The sequence below is a fragment of the Hemiscyllium ocellatum genome, chromosome 4, assembly GCF_020745735.1.
Source record: "Hemiscyllium ocellatum isolate sHemOce1 chromosome 4, sHemOce1.pat.X.cur, whole genome shotgun sequence".
In the NCBI taxonomy this organism is placed as follows: Eukaryota; Metazoa; Chordata; class Chondrichthyes; order Orectolobiformes; family Hemiscylliidae; genus Hemiscyllium; species Hemiscyllium ocellatum.
Genome location: NC_083404.1, coordinates 33,949,424 through 33,968,371, shown reverse-complemented (window position 1 = coordinate 33,968,371; position 18,948 = coordinate 33,949,424). Strand labels below are relative to the sequence as shown.

Here is an 18,948-nt window from a genome sequence, read left to right as displayed (position 1 = left end):
TTTAGATGTACAAACTTGAGCGTCACTGTTAAGTCACTGAAGGTCAACGGGCAGGTGCAGTAAGTAGTTAGGAAGACTGATGGAATACAGAACAATCTTGATTATCCGAACGAGATAGGCGGGGAGTATTTTGTTCAGATAACTGATTGTTCGGATAACTGATCTGATCATAAACAGAGGAAACCATGCTGATCTAATACTGTGCTCTACCAGATAGTTTATTTAAATCTATAATTTTGATGAGTCTGCTATTTAAACAAACTAGTATTTGTATTCTGCAAATTGCAGGTTAAACTGAGACGGACTAAACCTTTGCCATCATATTAATATGGAAATCCCAGCATTGAACAAGGTCCCGAATAGCTTATACAATCACAAAAGCATTTGTCAGTTTCTGTTGAACTCCGTGTTGTGATAGAAAAACAGAAGTACTGCCTACTCATGCATTTCCTTTCTCTGCCATTTTTTCATGAATGTCCCAGTAAAGTGACGGGAATAAAGCACTTCTTTTTGCAAACAGCTGTAAATAAGTATCCAGTTGCTGTTGCTTTAGGTGCTTGTGTTTCTTTGTTTTTGGCAGCGCTTTCACATGTTCTTCAGTACCAGTAATCCAAATTCACTTACCTCTTTGATGTAATGGGATCTTGAGATCTTGTTTGGATAATCTGAAATTCGGATAATTGATGTTTGGATAATCGAGGTTGTACTGTATTAGCCTTTTTTGCAAGAGGATTTAAGTATAAGAGTAATCTCATTAGTGTCGTGGGCAGCTAAACAACCAGTTCACTCCACAGAATTAGATCCAGAGTCTGTCTGAGGAAGTAATGTTTCTGTTACTGATTTGAAGCAGTTAGTGTTGAGTATGTTAATGCAAATTCCTGATCAAGACCTTAGGCTTGAACATTGATTCTCCTACTCTGTGAATACAGCCTGACCAGCAGTGCTTTTCCAGCACCACACTCCCGACTCTGATCTCCAGCATTTGCAGTCCTCACTTTCTCCCATGTTAATGCACATAGCTATTTTAATAAAATTGGAATGATACACATAAAGCCAGTTTATAACAAAGTTTGCACGAGTTATCTGGTTCCTATATGCTTTGTAAAAATTTCTTTAATTTATTAGGTGGCTGCCAAGTGCTACCAGAAAGGTGGAGATTTGGAAAAAGAGAAACTGGCACTAGCACATGATGCTGTTCTCAATGTACAGGTCAAAAAAAGAAGCCAGAGGTAAGATATCCTTGATGTATAGCTTTTTACTGCGTTTCATTGCAATTGTTTAATTTTACTTGCAACCCAATGCAATTTTGAAGTAAGACTAGACATAAATTTCATAATGTACCTAAATAGGATAAATAGACAGTTTCTTCCCTTGGGTGGGGGAATCCAGAATGAGAGGGCATAGGTTTAGGGTGAGAAGGAAAGATATATGAGAGACCTGAGTGGCAACTTTTCACGCAGAAGGTGGTGTGTGTATGGAATGAGCTGCCAGAGGAAGTGGTGGAGGCTAGTGCAATCGCAACATTTAAAAGGCATTCAAATGGGTATATGAATAAAAAGGGTTTGGTGGGATATGGGCTGGGTGCTGGCAGGTGGGACTAGATAGGGTTGAGATGTCTGATCGGCATGGACGAGTTGGACTGAAGGATCTATTTCTGTGCTGTACATCTCTATGACTCGTAGTACGAAAGCGAAATACTGCAAGTGCTGGAAATCTGAAATGAGGTGGGAAAATATTGTGATTAATCTGCAAGCCTGGCAGCTTGTGTAGAAGCAAAGTAACATTTCAGGCTGATAGCTGTTAGAGCTTTGTTAGTACATCGGCTCCGTACTTTTTTTGAACGTATGTTTTGAAATGGGGCATGTCAGGCAGGAACATGGATTGGAAATCTGCTTCATTGCCTTTGCTGCCATGTTTGGTTCTGGCTATTTGACACTGTTTAATACTTTGCTCTCAAAGCAGTTTTTGTGGTTTTTGTTTTCCACGTGGGACTTGACAGTCCTCATTCTGCTCTTTATTCCTCTTGTTATTCCGAAATTGATCATTTGTCTAATTCCCACTGTCTTTCAGCAAAATTCCTTGTGCCTCACGTTGTATTTGAGTCTTTAGAAATGTCTCTGCTTTGTGAAACAGTTGAGCATGTTGCTGGGAGCTGTGGTTGTCACTGTAGAAATAGGAGGGATGGGGGAGATCCCAGATTTCAGATACAACAAGAAACCTGGAAGTGCATTCCATGGCCAAGTAGGTCAAGATCTGGAATACCTCTATCAATATTTGGTCACACATTTTTATACAGTTTGGTAAAATATTAAATGCTTGATAAATATTCCTCATTTGCTAGTTCAACACCTTGTAGTTTTAATGTGCAGATGCTCATCAATATGCAGCTGAGAGAAACAATGTAAATTTGGGGTGCTGCCTACTTTCCAGATTTTGAGTTAATGAAGGATTTCTTCTGCAAAAATGGAAGTGTGTTTATGATAAAGCTTTCTTTTTCCACTCATTCTAGGGAAATTCAGATTGAATACCTCCAGTTGGCGAAGACTTACCTTGAGTGCAACGTGCCAAAGCTGTCAATGAAGTGTTTGAGAAATGCAAAGGAGTACAAGCTCTGTGCAGAACTGCTTCAGAAATTAGGAAAGGCATGTGATCACCATTGCTTCTGTATTCCTTGTCTTATTTGATAGAACAGTAATAGTTCTATCAAATAATGAGACCGCGTGGAATCCGGGGCCATTTGGTAAATTGGATCCAAAATAGGCTTAATATCAGGAAGGATGATGGTTGAAGGGTGTTTTAGAGCATGGAAGCCTGTGTGCAGTGGTGTACCACAGTGTTTGGTGCTCAGTCCCTTGTTGTTTTTTGTGTACTTTAATAATAAAGACATGAACAGAGCACCCACGGTGAGGAAAACCTTCAACTACAGAATGATATTGGTGGCTGGTCAGATGTACTGAACAGTGGCAAATGGAATTTAATTCTGAAAAGTGTGAAGTGATGCATTTTGGTTGGTCTAACAAGGCAATGAACGGTAGGACAATAGGAAGTATGAAAGATCAGAGGGACCTTGGTGTGCAAGTCCATAGATCCTTGAAGGCAGCAGGACAGACAAATAAGATGATTAAGAATTCAGGGGATACGTGTCCAGGCATTGAATGTAAGAGCAAGAAGGTTATGATGGAACTGAATGGGACTTTGGTTAGGTCACAGCTGAAGTACTGTGTAAAGTTCTAATTGCCACATTATAGGAAGGATGTGATTACACTGCAGAGGAGCTCCACCATGATGTTGCATAGGCTGGAGTGACTCTGAGAAAGAGACTAAATTGGAGATTTTTTATCAGAGAAGGCCAAAGGGATTCTGAATGAAGTGTACAAAGTTATGAGGGGTCGAAATTGGAAGAAACATTTCCATTTGATGGAGGGATCAATAACCAGTAGGCACAGTTTTAAGGTACGGAGCAAGAGATCTGGAGGTGTTTTAAAGAAAAATGTATTCACACAGAGTATATGGAACTAACAGCATAAATGAATGATGAAGGCAGGTACCCTTAAGATACTTAAGTGTTTAGATGAACACTTCAAACACGACAGCATACAAGGCTATTTGCCAAATGCGGAAAATGGGATTATACTAGATAGATGACCAGTATGGACGCAATGGGCCAAAGGGCCTCTTTTCATGCTATAAAAACTCTCATTCTTTGGCATCATCCCAACCTGGAGACATACAATTGTTCTTTCACTGTTTCTTGGAAGCCCCAACGTTTGCTTCCTTGTTGTTGCACCTTCAGCTGGTTCAAGATGATGACTTGCCATCACCTACTCCAGTGCAATTAGAAATCACAATAACTGCATTCTTTTTTAATGATGTCTATGTTCTTAAAATGTTTTAAAAATGACTTACAATTAAGTGCTACAATTTAATGTTCAGACTGTTATTTGATCCTCTTCCCTTATCTCTTAGGTGGGAGATGCAGCTTGTTCGTACAGAAAGGCTCAGTGTTACAGACAAGCTGCAAAATGCTATGAACAAGTGCACAAATTTGAGTTGGCACTCCAAATGCTCTGCCATGGTGGATTTTACAATGAAGCCGCTCTGGCTGTGGAAAGGTAATGTTAATGCATTCGCGAATTGATGTTTTTCCCCTGAGTGTAAACTATGTGCATTTCACTTGAAGTTAAAATTAGAAAGATAGTGTTATTAAATGGGGTGAATTTCAACCAAACCAATGATTTATCCACATGAAGGATGCCAAGCAATGTTATTTTTGTTTCTTCGTTACATTCATTGTTCAGTTTCTCTCATTCTGCCTCCTGAAGTTGTCTGCTGTTCTTCCCCACTCACCCATACCCTTTTATGAAAAATTGAGAATGGTGCCCAAAGTTTCTGAGCAGTTCTACTCTTTGCTGTTTCGTAAGACATCTTTGGGTTTCTTTGATTTTACTTGATAAAATGTTTTTGTGTCATCTTTACTAATTACATTTCTAATTTCACATGCACTTTCTATACTCCTCTCATGTTTCTATAGTATTAAGCTTTTGATGTCTAACATGAACTTTTCTTTGTCTTTTCCTACCGTGTTTTTTTACACCCAGGAAGTCGTGATGTAAAAGTGGTGGGGGAGTTGCATTACTGATTAGGGAGAACATCAGCTGGACTGAGGGAGGACACTTTGATGGAATTGTACTACAGGTCTCCTAATAGCCAGCAAGAAATGGAGGATGAGATATGTGGACAGATTATGGAAAAATGTAAGCACAACAGGGTTGGTGTGGTCGATGATTATAATTTCCCCTACATTGACTGGGTCTCCCTTAGTGCCAGGGGCTTGGAAGGGGATGGTGCCGGGACCTGTTGGGCACATCCAGGAAAGTTTCTTGAAGCAGTGTATGTGAAAAGTCTTAAATAGGGAAGAGGCCGGCAGTCAAGTGATCAAAGTTTCAGTGGGGGACCATTTTGGGAGCAACGACCATAATTCTGAGAGTCTTAAGCTATTTATCGAAAATGACACAAGTTTTTGAAGAATCATAGAGTGTTGAGAAGATTTGTAGCTGAGGTTGAGATTCTGGATGTAGGTTTGCTTGCTGAGCTGGAAGGTTCGTTTTCAGATATTTTGTCACCATACTAGGTAACATCTTCAGTGAGCCTCCGAATGAAGCACTAGTGTTGTAGCCTGCTTTCTATTTATATGTTTGGGTTTCCTTGAGTCATTGGTGTCATTTCCTATGGTGATGTCATTTCCTGTTGTTTTTCTCAGGGGGTGGTAAATGGGATCCAAGTCAATGTGTTTGTTGATAGAGTTCCAGTTGGAATGCCATGCTTCTAGGATTTCTCATGTGTGTCTCTGTTTGGCTTGAACAAGGATAGGTGTGTGGTCCCAGTCGAAGTGGTATCCTCCTTCATCTATATGTAAGGATACCAGTGTGAGTGGGTCATGTCTTTTTGTAGCTAGTTGATGTTCATGTATTCTGGTGGCTAGTTTTCTGCCTGTTTGTCCAAAGTAGTGTTTGTTACAGTTCTTGCAAGGTATTTTGTAAATAACATTAGTTTTGCTTGTTGTCTGTATAGGGTCTTTCAAGTTCATTAGCTGCTGTTTTATGTGTTGTTGGGTTTGTGGGTTACCATGATGCCAATGGGTCTGAGTAGTCTGGCAGTCATTTCCAAGATGTTTTTGATGTAGGGGAGAGTAGCTAGGGTTTCTGGACATATTTTGTCTACCTGTTGCAGTTTATTGCTGAGAAATCGGCAGACTGTGTTCATTGAGTACCCGTTCTGTATGAATACACTGTATAGGTGATTTTCCTCTGCTCTGCATGGTTCCTCTTTGCTGCAGTGTGTGGTGGCTCGTTGAAATAATGTTCTAATGCAGCTTCGTTTGTGGGTGTTGGGATGATTGCTTCTGTAGTTCAATATTTGGTCTGTATGTATTGCTTTCCTCTAGATGTTGGTTTGAAGTTCTCCATTGGCTGTTCGCTCTACTGCATTATCTAGGAAGGCAGTTTGTTGTTGTTTTCCTCCTGTTTAGTGAATTCTCTGCCAGTCAGGGTATTATTGATGGTCTTGAGACAGAGACGAGCACGGGAATTCCTAGAAGCATGGCATTCCAACTGGAACTCTGTCAACAAACAAACACATTGACTTGGATCCGATTTACCACCCCGTAAGAAAAAGAACAGGAATGACTTCACCATAGGAAATGGCATCACCACAGGAAATGACATCCCCAATCCAAGGAAACACAAACATATAAATAGAAAGCACAACCAGTGCTTCATCCGGAGTCTCACTGAAGATGTTACCTAATATGGTAATGAAACATCTGAAAATATCTTCCAGGTCAGCGAGCAAACTTACATGCGGTAGAATCATAGAGACATCCAGAAGGGAGACAGATACTATGGGCCAACCAGATATCCTATATAAATCTAGTCCCATGTACCAGCCTCCAGGGTGTCGAGGCTAATGAGGAAAAAGGGTAGGTCTGCTCCTGGACAAAGGAAGAAATTTATGCATGGAGTCAGAGGATCCAAAGATGTGCAGGTTAGGTGAATTGGCCATGCGAAATTGTCCCATAGTGTTCAGGGATGTGTAGGTTAAGTGTATTAGTATGGGGAATGGGTCTGGGTGGGGTACTCTTCGGACGGTCGGTGTGGACTTGTTGGGCTGAAGGACCTGTTTGTCTAGAGATATATTGATATTCTAGGGCATGTTCATATAAAAATGGTGGAGGTGTTGGGTATTTTGAAAAGCATCAAGGTCGATGGGATCTAACCCAGAATACTGAGGGAGAAAATTGCTGTGAGCTTGTACAAAATCTTTGTATTCTCTTTAGTCACAGGACGAGTCCCAGAGGACTGAAGAATAGCTAATGTTGTTCCTTCCTTTAAGAAGGGCGACAGAGATAATTAGGGAAATTACAAGCTGGTGAGCCTTGCATTGTCGGAGGGAAATTATTGGAGAAGATTGTTATGGACCGGAATTGCGTTTGGAAAATATATAATTATTGCCAATAGGCAGCATAGCTTTGTGCAGGGGGAGGTCTAGTCTCACAAACTTGATTGCCATATCCTCAAAAAAAACTCAGATGATTGATAAGGGTGACACGGTAGACATTTTCCAGCAAGATCTTTGACAATGCTGTAATAGAAGGTGAAATCACATGAGATAAGTGGTGAGAGCTCATAAAGTGGAGACAGAACTGGCTTGATCATAGAAGACAGATTAACAGCGGAAGCATGTTTTTTGATTTGAGTCCATTGAAATCTGAACAATTTGGAGGGGAATGTAGGAAGTTTGCTCACAACAAAGATTACAGGAGCTGCAGATAATGAGAAGGATTTCCAGAGGACACAGCAGGATATGGTTAGACAGAGTCTTGGACTGAGAAATGGCAGGTGGAATTTACACCACACAGATACGAGGCGATGCATTGAGAAGGTCTATTACAGGAAGGAAGATATGCAGTAAATGGCAGAACTGTTAGAAGCATTAACTGATGGATCTAGACTCAGCCAGGTGCACGGTTCTCTGAAAGTTGCAATACAAGTACATAAAGTGGTCAAGAAAGCATATAGCATGCTTCCCCTAATCAGTTGGGACCTAGAGTATCAACATTTGGAAGCTATGTTGCACCTATATTAAACTTCATTAAATCATATTTAGAATATTGCATACAGTTCTGGTCACCACACCAACAGAAGGTTGTGGAGGTTTTGAAGAGGGTGCAGGAAAGAGTTTGAAAGCTTTTAGCTACAAGGAGAAATCTAATTTGATTTCACTTAAACGTTGGAGGCTGAGGGGCGACCTCATAGAAGTTTACAAAATTACGAAAGGCCTGGATTGGCTGAGTTTTTTTCGTCGAGGTAGAATTGTCCATTACTATGGAACATGGGTATAATGTAAAAAAGGGAAAGTTTAAAGGAGATTGAGGGGCAAGTTATTTTTTACACAGAGGGCACTAAGTGTCTGGGATGTGCTGCTGATGGGGCAGCGGAAGCAGATAACAATACCAACATAAGAGGCATGTTGACAGATACTTTTGTACTTTGGCTTTATAACTAAAGTCAATGTTCCCATGTGCTTTTTTTTCACAGCAGCCTCCAACATTTGACCTGAAACATGCATTGTGAAGAGAAACAGTTAACACCTGAAGTGCTCGCATTTTCTGTTTTGTTTTCAGATTTTCAGCAGCTGCACTAGTTTACTTCAGGAGCAAAGACTTTTGTTTTTCATGCCCATTTAGGTTTCCTGTTTTATCCCTTTTAAAGCTGCAACTTGTTGGCTAATATTGTTTCTCCTAAATCTTCCTTTCAGAAAAAATGATCACTTGCCATTTCACTGCATTATAATGTATTTGCCATATGTCTGTTTATTTCATTACTCTGGCCAGAAATCTGCTGTTCCCCTCATTTGTTGATGACTTTTCTGAACATTGCACTGATATCCAAATCCATATTATTGATAAGTATAGATAAAAGCAATGAACTTAATAACAATTTTTGTTGGAAACCCGATTATATATCCTCTGGTCTGCAAAGCAATAGTTCTGCATGCTACTTTATTTATGTCTTTCGGTCATTTTTGTACCTGTGTTGCTACTGTATGTTTTAATCCCTTGAGTTTCAGTTTTGCTGGCAAGTCTATTGTCTACCACTTTCTCAAGTGTCATGTGAAATCCATGTACACAAAATCAACCCTCATTATTTTGTTAAGGAACTCAAATCAAGTTAGTCAGAACTGATTTTGTCTTCAACTAAGACGTATGAAGTGTTCTTCTAAGTAATAATTCCAGTTCATCTTGAGGCGATTCTAAATAGCTAATGGTAGACTGTCTGTTTATTTCCTTTTTTTTTGAATAAGGCATTGATAATTGCAACCATACTATCTCTGCCATCATTGCCATATTCAAAGAGCTTCAGAAGATTATGCTCCAAGCTTTTGCCACTATCACCTTTATTTTCCCAAGCCATCTAAACTGCATCCATCTTGACCTGTGACATTTCCAGTTTATGTGCCACCAACCATTTTACAAACTTTTTAAAGTCTCATTTATTATATCAATTTCTCTACCATCAGTTCCTTTACTGTGCAGCAACTTCTGATGACATCCCCAGGTTCATTTACTATATGTTAACCATATACCTCTTGTACATTAGACCAATAAATCCCAAAAGAAAATTGCTAATGTATAAATCTCATTGTTTTTAATTTCTAGATACAAAGACCTTCAGCCTTCTATAAAATTTAAATATACTGCAGATCAGTTTCGTTTAGAGGCTGCTGCCATGTTTCTGAATGAGAATAAACTCACTGACATGATGGCCTCTCTGAATTATCTTGATCCTGAAGACCAGCTAGTTTTCCTCAAGTCAAAAAAGTGTTTGTCTCAAGCAGCTGAGCTCTTGAAAAGCCAGAACCGTGAGGAGGAAGCTGCCATTTTGATGCGGGAACACGGAAAGCTCCAAGAAGCAGCAAGACTTTCGAATAAGAAAGAATTTCAAGCTGAATGCCTTCTTGCTGCAGCCCGAGTGATCCTACTCAAAGAAAGAAAAGGAGAAGAGATAAGTGCCTTAGAAAAAGAAAGCGTCCAGGATATGCTGGATGAAGCAACCAAACTCTTCGAAATCCGAAAACGACAGTTGTCTGAGGTAGCAGAAGCCATGCTCTTGAAAAGTCTTCTAAATAAAGAGACAAATGTGATTACAGAAGCTTTTGATATTTTTGTCAGAGAATATAACAGTGCTGGAGCTGTGGAGAGCCTCTTCATATTACTACAGAGAGACCCTGAGGCTTTGTCAGACTTTGAACGATCATTGACTTGTTTGGAAATGTTGATGAGGTTAGTGAAAGCGCTAAACAATCCTCAGAACAATGCAGAGAAAGAGATGGTCAAAGCTTGCTATGCGTTTTTTGGAATTTCACGAGTAGATGCCAAGTATGGCAGGATTCCACGATACGAAGGAGTGAGAATTTTGCAGCTGGATTTTGACTTAGATCCAAGTGAAAAGCAAGGCAGTTTTTACAAATGTGAAATCAAAAAAGTTAGGATCTTGCTACAGAAGCACTTTCTGCTTCACCTTTGTGACTTCGCTGATAAAATCAAATCAGCGGGACAGAATACTCCAGATATTTGTCCAAAGTTTATCTGTGGTTTGACTTGTAAATCTCCTTCCTGTCAAGATTATCACAGGCCTTTGAAAAGATATGAAGCAAAATATTCACTTAATGCCAAGTTGTATCTGACTGTTCTAAATGGAATATTGCTGGAAGCCAAAGATTTCTATTCCAAAGAAACTTTTCCAGAAGCTGAGAAAATTGAAGATATTCTCACTGGAGACCCATATGCTTTATGTACCCCTCTGCTGAATGCTTTTTACCCAAAACATTTTCACCAGAGGGTTATTTCCGAAAGCCCTGTTGTTTGCCGTGAGGTTTTGGGATTAATAAAGGGGATTAAATTTCACAGCTTCAAATCCGTGCTGCGGGAGTACATATCTCATCATTTTCAATGCTCTACAGTAGAGGAAAGAAGGGAATCAACAGATTTGTGGGTACAGGCCCAACAGGTTTATCTTCTAACTTGTGACTACCCCAAGAAAATTGAAGATCTGCTTTCAAAAATAGAGCAAGCATATGACTCTGAGCGAAGGAAATATGAAAGAGGCTCATGTGATCGAGACAAAAGGAGAACAGGCCTAAAAGGCAAGCGTGGGATGTTCCCTACTGACACATTACATTTGTGTATTTTCAGACTTCTAGTCACATCTATGAAGGGTTTTTATGAACACGCTGACCCAGAGGAATGTATTCACCACTTCTTCCGGTTCATGAATGTACTAATTAAGAGATGTACCCATGCTCATCTCCTCATCCCGAGTATAGCCAATACAGTGTCAATGCTTGAATTCCAGTTTGTTTTGTGTTGTTCCATGCTCATGCATTTCCAAAAGAACCTTGTTGTCTGTCTCCCAAGGAGTTTTATAGCTCTAATTCATTACTGGAACTTCATGTTCAAATTTAATGTCAAAAACAGAAATCCTGGAGGTGCATTTAGCATCATAAATGAGTTCAAGCCAAAGGATGTGCCCAGAGTCATTCATAAAATGAAGAAACATTTGGCTTACCTGATCCGAGTCTTGTGTGGTGAGGAGAGTGGACATTTCAATGTGCTTTTAGATGCTTTCCGTGATCCAGATTATACTTCTTCAGGAGAGGCTGAAAGGACAGCAGTTCTGGGTGTGGTAATGTTGATAAATGCAAGATACATTTTGGAATGTTCGATCGAAAAGATGATCAAATCTAGTTTCTGTGAAGTAGAGAGACAGTTGAAAAAACTTTGTCATCACCATGAATCGAAGGTTCCAGCGAGACTCGTAAATCTTGTTGAAAATGTTAATAGAGCACAAACTGTTAATGATGTGGTGATCAGCCTTCAGGAGTTACTGAAGACAAGAGATGATGAGTATTTGCATGACTGCTTCTGGAAATGGGATCATCACTGTGGCCCTGGTTCAGTGCGGGGTATTTACTTTCAGAACATTCAAGCTGAAAGATTTAGTGATGAATATTGGACAAGAAATGAAGAAATTGCACTCCTCTCGGAAGAATACTATGATGTACCAGACAATGTTCAGTACTTTGATGAAAAGGACGAACACCTACAGGACATGGCTTTTGAATTGCAAAAGATAGCAAATTTGAGACGGAAATGGCAGTGTGTAGTACATGTAATTAGCGCATGCAGATACCTGGTAAAATTCTTGACACAAACAAATTATGATACTGTCCAACCAACGACTGAGGTTCCCAGCAACTTCAAAGAGGCCCAGGTAGATGAGACACAGTGCGATATTTGTGGAGTGAGATTTTCTAGAGGATCTAAAAGCTATGCTGACCTATGCCGAAAACAGGAACATGAAGAAGCTGCTAACCATATCTCAGAAAACTGGGAAGACAATGAAGATGAAGAGGAAAGTGAAACTTTATGCCTGTACGATAGCTTTGAAACCCACATCCGTCTTGAAGAGCACATAAAGAAAGTAGCTGCCTACAATGCTTATTTGACTTACTTCAGACGATCCGTGGAGCCTGTCATGAGCAAAGGCAGAAGTATGTTGCATTCTCTTGAAGAAATGGCAACTGATTACTTGACTTCTAAAGAACTAGCAAAAGTGATGTCTGGAAAGCTGCAGAACAGTATTCATGTTGTTGCAAATTTGATCGATGGTATCTACAACCAGAAGGCCTGGATAAACGGTAATATATTTCTCTTTAAAATTAGCTAATGTATTTTCATGAAAATCATGAAAAGTCAATTGGTCTGACCACTGGAATTTTTTCTTAGTTTCCCGTTTTGTAGATTCCTAGTTAGTGCTTATAGTTTAAACATAGAATCTGAAGATCATTTGGCTTATCAATGAAGACCGGCTCATTCCTCTGCACTTTACACAGTACCCTGCATTTTTTTATTTTCATATGTGCATACATCTCAATGTTGAAAATCATTCTTCTTTCATTCTCTTAAAGACTGAGCTCCAGAACTTAACAATGCACTGCCTTAAAATAATTTTTCTCCTCTTCTTCTAGGCTCGTGTACCAGTTACTTTAAATCTAGGTTTTCTGTTCCATTTATGCAAAAGTTAATCACCATTGAAGATCTTGTTGCAATGTGATAATGCCCCTACCTCTGGACCAGCAAATCCAGGTTCAGCTTCTATCTGCCCAAGATCTGTCACACACTGATTAAAATAGCTTATATGGAACAGTATTTGAGAGAAGGCATGATTGTGTTTTTTTCTTGGAGTAAAGTATTTAGCAGCAATTTAATAGAGGGTGCTCAAAATCAAGAGGATCTTTTACAGTATTATTGAGAGAGGATTAATAATCTAACCCTGGATTTAAGGTAATTGACAAAAGAACAAAGGAGGGGATGAGCTGATTTTTAAACTAGAAGGTTTGTGATTTTTGAATGCATTCTCTGAAAGCTTGGTGGAAGCAGATTCAGTTGTAATTTTCAAAAGGAAACATACAGTATATTTTAGAGAAGGGTTTGTAGGGCTCTGCAAGAAGCTCTGGAATCGGACTCATGGATCATTCCTCTATGGAGCTAAAACAGACACAAAAGGCCAAATTACCTTCCTCTGTTTTGCATAACTTGATGATCAAGTAAACCAAAATAATCCATTTCCTGTTTTGTAGAAGGATTGCAAGAGGTCAGTGCTCATTACTGCTTCTCAAATTAAAAAGGTCTCTCAGACAAATAAAATTCTACATATTCAACCTCTGTTCCTGCTCATTAATTTAAGTAGCTGGCCTGTATTTCTTCAAGGCATGTCATCTCAGACAATCTATCAACTTGTCTGTTGTTTTGCTACCCTTAATCATTTTAATCACTGACTTGGATTCTGTCCAAACTCAAAGCAAAAGTCTGGATTGCTGAAATTACATAGGCCAAGGATCATTGTAATTGACTTTGTATGATTGTGATCCTTGAGGTGTAGGTGGAGAAGAGAAGCAGAATGGCACACAGTTCTCCAGATGGAGTCTCACCAAATTTTTATCACAAAAGTTCAGCTTGGAATTTGCGGCTATGTAGTGCACCTGGTAATAGTGTTTCGTTGAGTTCTCACATTAAAGTTTGTAGCAATATTCGGCAGTGCAGATTGGGAAAGATGAGCAAAGGGCAGAGCCTATCACCCTGGGTGAGTTCTATTGAGGGCCTGCATGCTCAGCTTTGGAGTAGTACTGGGGAGTCTTGGGAACAAACACTCTTCTCTTTCCCCCCCCCCACCAAATTCCTCTGGTCTAAGGGATACTCGCATGATAATTGGAGAAAGTAACATATCCCCTGATTTGGTCTTTTAATTAAGCCTAAAGACAATTTAGTCAGTTCTGAGGAAGGGTCACTCGACCCAAAATGTGAACTCTAATTTCTCATACTGCTGCCAATCTGCTGACCTTTTCCAGCAATTTCTGTTTTCCAAAGATTTTCAGGTTTTTGTTCACCATTAATTTAGTGTTGGATATATGGGACATCTACATAATTCAATTGTTTGTGCTTTTATGTTCTTTAGGTGAAGAAATATTATCAGAGAAAATTTATATGCTTCAAGAGATTGTAAATGATGCTGACATGCGACAGAAGCAAGTACTCTGCCACACTGATGATGGTATGTTTAAATATCTTAACACGAGAAGTAATTCTAACTTGCTGTATTGGCACATTTATATACAATAGCCATTACAAAATATTTATTTTACAGTAATTATCTTAGATGCTGTTATATATTATTATTGACATGTTCAGCAAAACCAGTAAGATTCTTATAATAGTCAGATTAAGCCCCACTCATAAATTTATTACAGTACATGCAACCCATAATCCAGAGAAGCAACTTACAGCCACATCGGTTTGTCAAGAATTTAATTGAACTATAGTCCTGGTCTTAATAATTTAGCTGATTAAGCACTTTTCAATCCATACTCTCTTTCCCAAGAGCTATTAGCGACGGGCAATAAATGTTGGCCCAAGTCGGGCTATACCTGCATCGTGTAAACAAAAAAAAACTCATTTATACTTCCCATGAATTCTCTCTCTCATAACCACATGACAGTCTGCACATTCCTACATTACATCATAATACCAAAAGTAAACATACAGCTTCATATAAGGACAATTTTATTTACCTTAATAAAGAAACCACCTCATTATCTGAAGTTATTAATAAGTATTTTTTGTCCTGTGGGATAATGATATCAGTGTATCTTCCTTTCCTTATCGTATTAATATTTTGCAGATGTTACACATAATTGCTTTCCAGCGAAGTGGAACTTCTACTTGTATATAGGGCGAACTTGATGCTTCCCCGGAGGTGAACTGGGATATGGGGCGCACAGTGATGGGTGGGGAGGATTTCTCTAATGGGGCAGAGTGGGGACCCTGTCACTTTCTTGGATCCTCCAATTAGCTCCAGTGCCAGAAGGGTCAAGGACAGCGTTCCCATCAGCACTGGTACTTACTGGTATTTACTGCTATCAGTGAGTGGGGACCACACTGTGTGGGCAAACAGCCAAGTAAATTCTGGCCTGCAGCTGTTTGTGGGAGAAAATTGGTTGGGACATTTTTCTCGGGGAACCTGAGCTCAACAGTGGAACCTGGCGATGGAAATAAAGGCACTGTCAAGAGGCAATGGCTCTCACCCGTTACCTATCAGTACTTGATAGATCCCAATCCCTCTTCTGTTCCCTACAAATTAATTTGGTTCAGGGTCACCATTGACTATCCTACTTATTGGCCCTACTGCATTACTAGCAATGGTTACTGCAACTAAGATGTGCTCATGGTGCTGGAGAGCTGCTCACATCTTATTGTATGGCAGCCCTTTGAGGTGAGTAGTTACTTTGCAATGAAGGGTCCAGAGATAAATTGTCCCTGATGGAGCGAGTGGTCCATTAAATTCTTTATCTTTGATTTTGTGCTGTTTGAATTCAGCTCTTTCTCACTTGCAGTAAACTCTACTGAAAGGTGAGTTATCTAGGTAGTTGTTGGCATTGTAAATATTATTTGCTACACAGTCTCACTGTAATTTAGGGATACTTATAAAGTCTTCAGTAGCATGTCTTCAGTTGATTTCCTTATTAAGTTGGTGATAAGTTTATTTTGAAATTAACCAGTGTTCTATAATCTATGTCCGTTCAAATGTACCTTGTATTATACCAATCTGCATAGCAAAAGTTGCATTAAAGTAAATTTTGAAACATACTGATAGTATTCCAATAGCAAATCCAAATAACTTTGATTAACCCTTTCCTTTACCATTAACAGAAATTTCTGACTAACACTTAGAACCAATGTTGGTTGAAGAGCAGTTTTTAATGAAATAGTTATCATTTGTCTGCTTACTTTTTGTGGAAATTTGCTGCATGCAAACTAGCTGTTAACTTGGGATGTTTTCACAAACATGAGATACAGAGATTTGCTGTCAAAGCTTTTTGTCTAACACTCACCAGGACAGTTGCAAGAACAGCAGAGGGTGCAACAATTTATACTGAATGAGAAAACTGTGTTGATCAGTTGACAAGACAACCATTGTAGCACCATATTTTCATACAATTGTTGCTCCCCATGAAATTTGGTGGTGTTGTATCTATCCAGATGAATGCCATGTGGAAAATATCAAGTGTGTCTTTGTCAGCAGTGCTTAAGTTCCATACTCCAGGTAATAAATTGCCTTTAAGTTACAGCAACAGGAAACGTTGAACAAAGACATGTGTCGTGTCCACAATTAATTGACTTAACTGGCTTCAAATCAGGCCAATCACATTATACACTCAAAATATTGCATGACTGCTGCTCTTCCATTTGGTAACAGTTTTTCAAATGGAATGGGGTGTTACCTGGCTAATACGTTACAGATTGTGGTTGGTATTCACAGTTTAGCTGTGTGTTGTATCACGATCATCCATCTCTGATCACAGACATAAAACTGTAGATGGATATTTTATTCAGAATTTCGATGAAATGTCAGTTGCCTTCAGAAGAATGTTTTTGTTGTACCTTTACCCTATGTCTCTGGCTGGAGACCTCTCCCTCTGCACTATTGGCATATTTTACCATGTACATTTCTATCAGTTTGTTAGTTCCATTAAATGTCTCATACACATAACAATATTTTGCCAGGAGTTGAAGCTAACCAGAGTGCAGCTGATTTTGAAGAAGGCCTAGAAGACAGGCAAGAAAACTTTGATGAATTACGCTCTAGGAAAAGGAGGAAGGGTATCAAGAAAAAGCGAAAGCACTAACATGAAATCAAACTTGTACAGTGGACACAAAGGAGGAGATCAGATTTTCACTGTATACCAGCTTTCATTTATCATTTGTGCCTCTGATCATGTTGATTGAATGTACACATCATTTTGTATTTTCCAATAATTATATACCATACGCTTTGTACTTTTATGGAATTCAACATTTGCATTGGGGGAGCCCTCCTTAAAGACCAGGCTTTTTAAACTTTTTCAAATATTGACAGTAAGGTACAATATCCATTTTCTAAGACAGTATAGTTATTTTTCCAAGTCTTTATACAACTGTTTTACAGATCAGTTTTTTTCCATTATGTGATTACTATCTTAGTCCTTGGAATTAAAAAGGAATGTGCACTATTAATATCCAGTTTAAAAAATGAAAACACCATAGATTTATTTCTTTCTCATACTTGAAAAGTATTGTTTAGATAGATGGGAGGGCATTTTCCTGGTCAAACTTCATAAGATCTCTACAATGTTGATGCAGGCCATTTGGCTCATCATGTCACACCGACCCTCTAAAGAGAGCATCCCACCCTAAACCATCCCACTACCCTATCAGTGTCGTCCTGCGTTTCCCATGGCACATCCACCTACCCTGTTTGTCCCTGAACACTGTGGGGTAATTCAGCACGGCCAACCCACCTACCCTGCATATCTTTGGACTTTGGGAGGAAACCGGAGCACCCGGAAGAAACCCCCGCAAATCCACAGAGAATGTCGCCCAAGTGTGGAATGGAGTATGAGCCCTTGATGCACTGAGACAGCAGTGCTAACCACTCAGCCACCATGCTGATGAGCTGCAAAACTTCTCAAGCAGTTCTTAAGGTCATTGCTGAACAAAATCAGCTCAGACATAACTAAATAGTCATTTTTAACTTGGCCAATTTTGGGAAGCTGATCTCTACTGAAACCCTCTTATTCAGTGTCTTGTTTCAACATGTTAGTGCCTCCTAGTGGTAGTATATACCTTACATTTTTTGGACTGTTTGAAATTTTTTTCTTTATCATGGTTATTGTCTCACTTTATAAAAAGCTGTTGAATTTGAAATTTTACATTGAGTAAAAAACAGATCAAAGAAGAAAACCAATGTAAGATAATTGTAATATTTCATTTACCCATGTGGATGTGGTATACCTGTACTTTTTATCAAGTTAAATCATTTGTTTTAAAATTGAATGCTTTGTGCTTATGTTTGAAATAGTTGTTTATAGATATGAGCTTACTTGGACCAATTTTTTTCTTACTAAAACTCAACTCAAGCTCATTTTCTTAAACGTAAAAACAGGCATTTAAAGTCTATTCATGTTAATAAAAGTTTCATTTTAGTCAGGGAAGAAAAACTACATTACCTATTGATTTGAATTAAACAATTCAAATAGCCAACAGGAGGCAGTTCCTTTTTCTATTAGTGTAAGACTTGAGTAGGAGTTAATGGATAGCTTGACTTATGGTTTTCGAATTGACTAAAGCATTTTGTAAACTTGATACAAAAAAAAGACTCCCATCAAATAATGACTTTTGTTGAAGGTTTAACCTTTTCTAAGAACACCATAGGTTATGACATTGTTAATCCATATAGTTTGTTTTTTTGTTTTTTTTTTAAAAGCCATTTTATCCATTATTATTGAAATGACAAATGATCAAGCCAACAAGTCAATATACTTGCACACTCGTTAGTTTTTTTATTGTCAGTCAAACGGAGTAGCCCTGTTCAAAGCATTCAAAACCAGCAGTCAAAATTAATGTCAAGTGTGCTTTGCGCCCTTTGGGAAAAAGTGGCCTTCCAAGTTTAAAATGTTGTTCAATGTGTGAACTTCCCTCAATTCTTCTGGAGTCTAGTTTTAAGGACAAGAAAATGAGTAAATAAATTGGTGAGTTCTATATGAATGTTAAAATATGTATATTTTATACTTTACCAATTAATTTTTTCTGAAAAATTGTATAATGTTTTAAGAACTGCGTGAAGCTTTAGTTTTTCTAGACAGGTAATTTTGAGTACAAAAGGAGAACGTTCCTTCTGAAGTATAATTTTTACTGAGATGCCTTATTTGGTATCAAGTCTGTAATAGTTGTTCTAAATATTCCTGTGTTATTTGGTCTGTATTATAGAAGTAAAATCATTTTCCACACTGTTA

The 18,948-nt window shown here is 38.7% G+C and overlaps 1 protein-coding gene across 2 annotated transcripts in view; it reads left to right on the top strand.

Annotated features, from left to right (window-relative positions):
• LOC132812112 (TPR and ankyrin repeat-containing protein 1-like) overlaps positions 1-18,948 on the top strand; it is an 82,847-nt gene extending 63,899 nt beyond the window's left edge. For both annotated transcript variants that reach the window (XM_060822894.1, XM_060822895.1), the window contains 6 exons: positions 1,126-1,229; positions 2,510-2,642; positions 3,967-4,112; positions 9,218-12,258; positions 14,076-14,171; positions 16,682-18,948. In XM_060822894.1, coding sequence (XP_060678877.1) covers positions 1,126-1,229; positions 2,510-2,642; positions 3,967-4,112; positions 9,218-12,258; positions 14,076-14,171; positions 16,682-16,803 — 3,642 coding nt within the window. In that variant the 3' untranslated portion in view covers positions 16,804-18,948. The remainder of the gene's footprint in view (positions 1-1,125; positions 1,230-2,509; positions 2,643-3,966; positions 4,113-9,217; positions 12,259-14,075; positions 14,172-16,681) is intronic.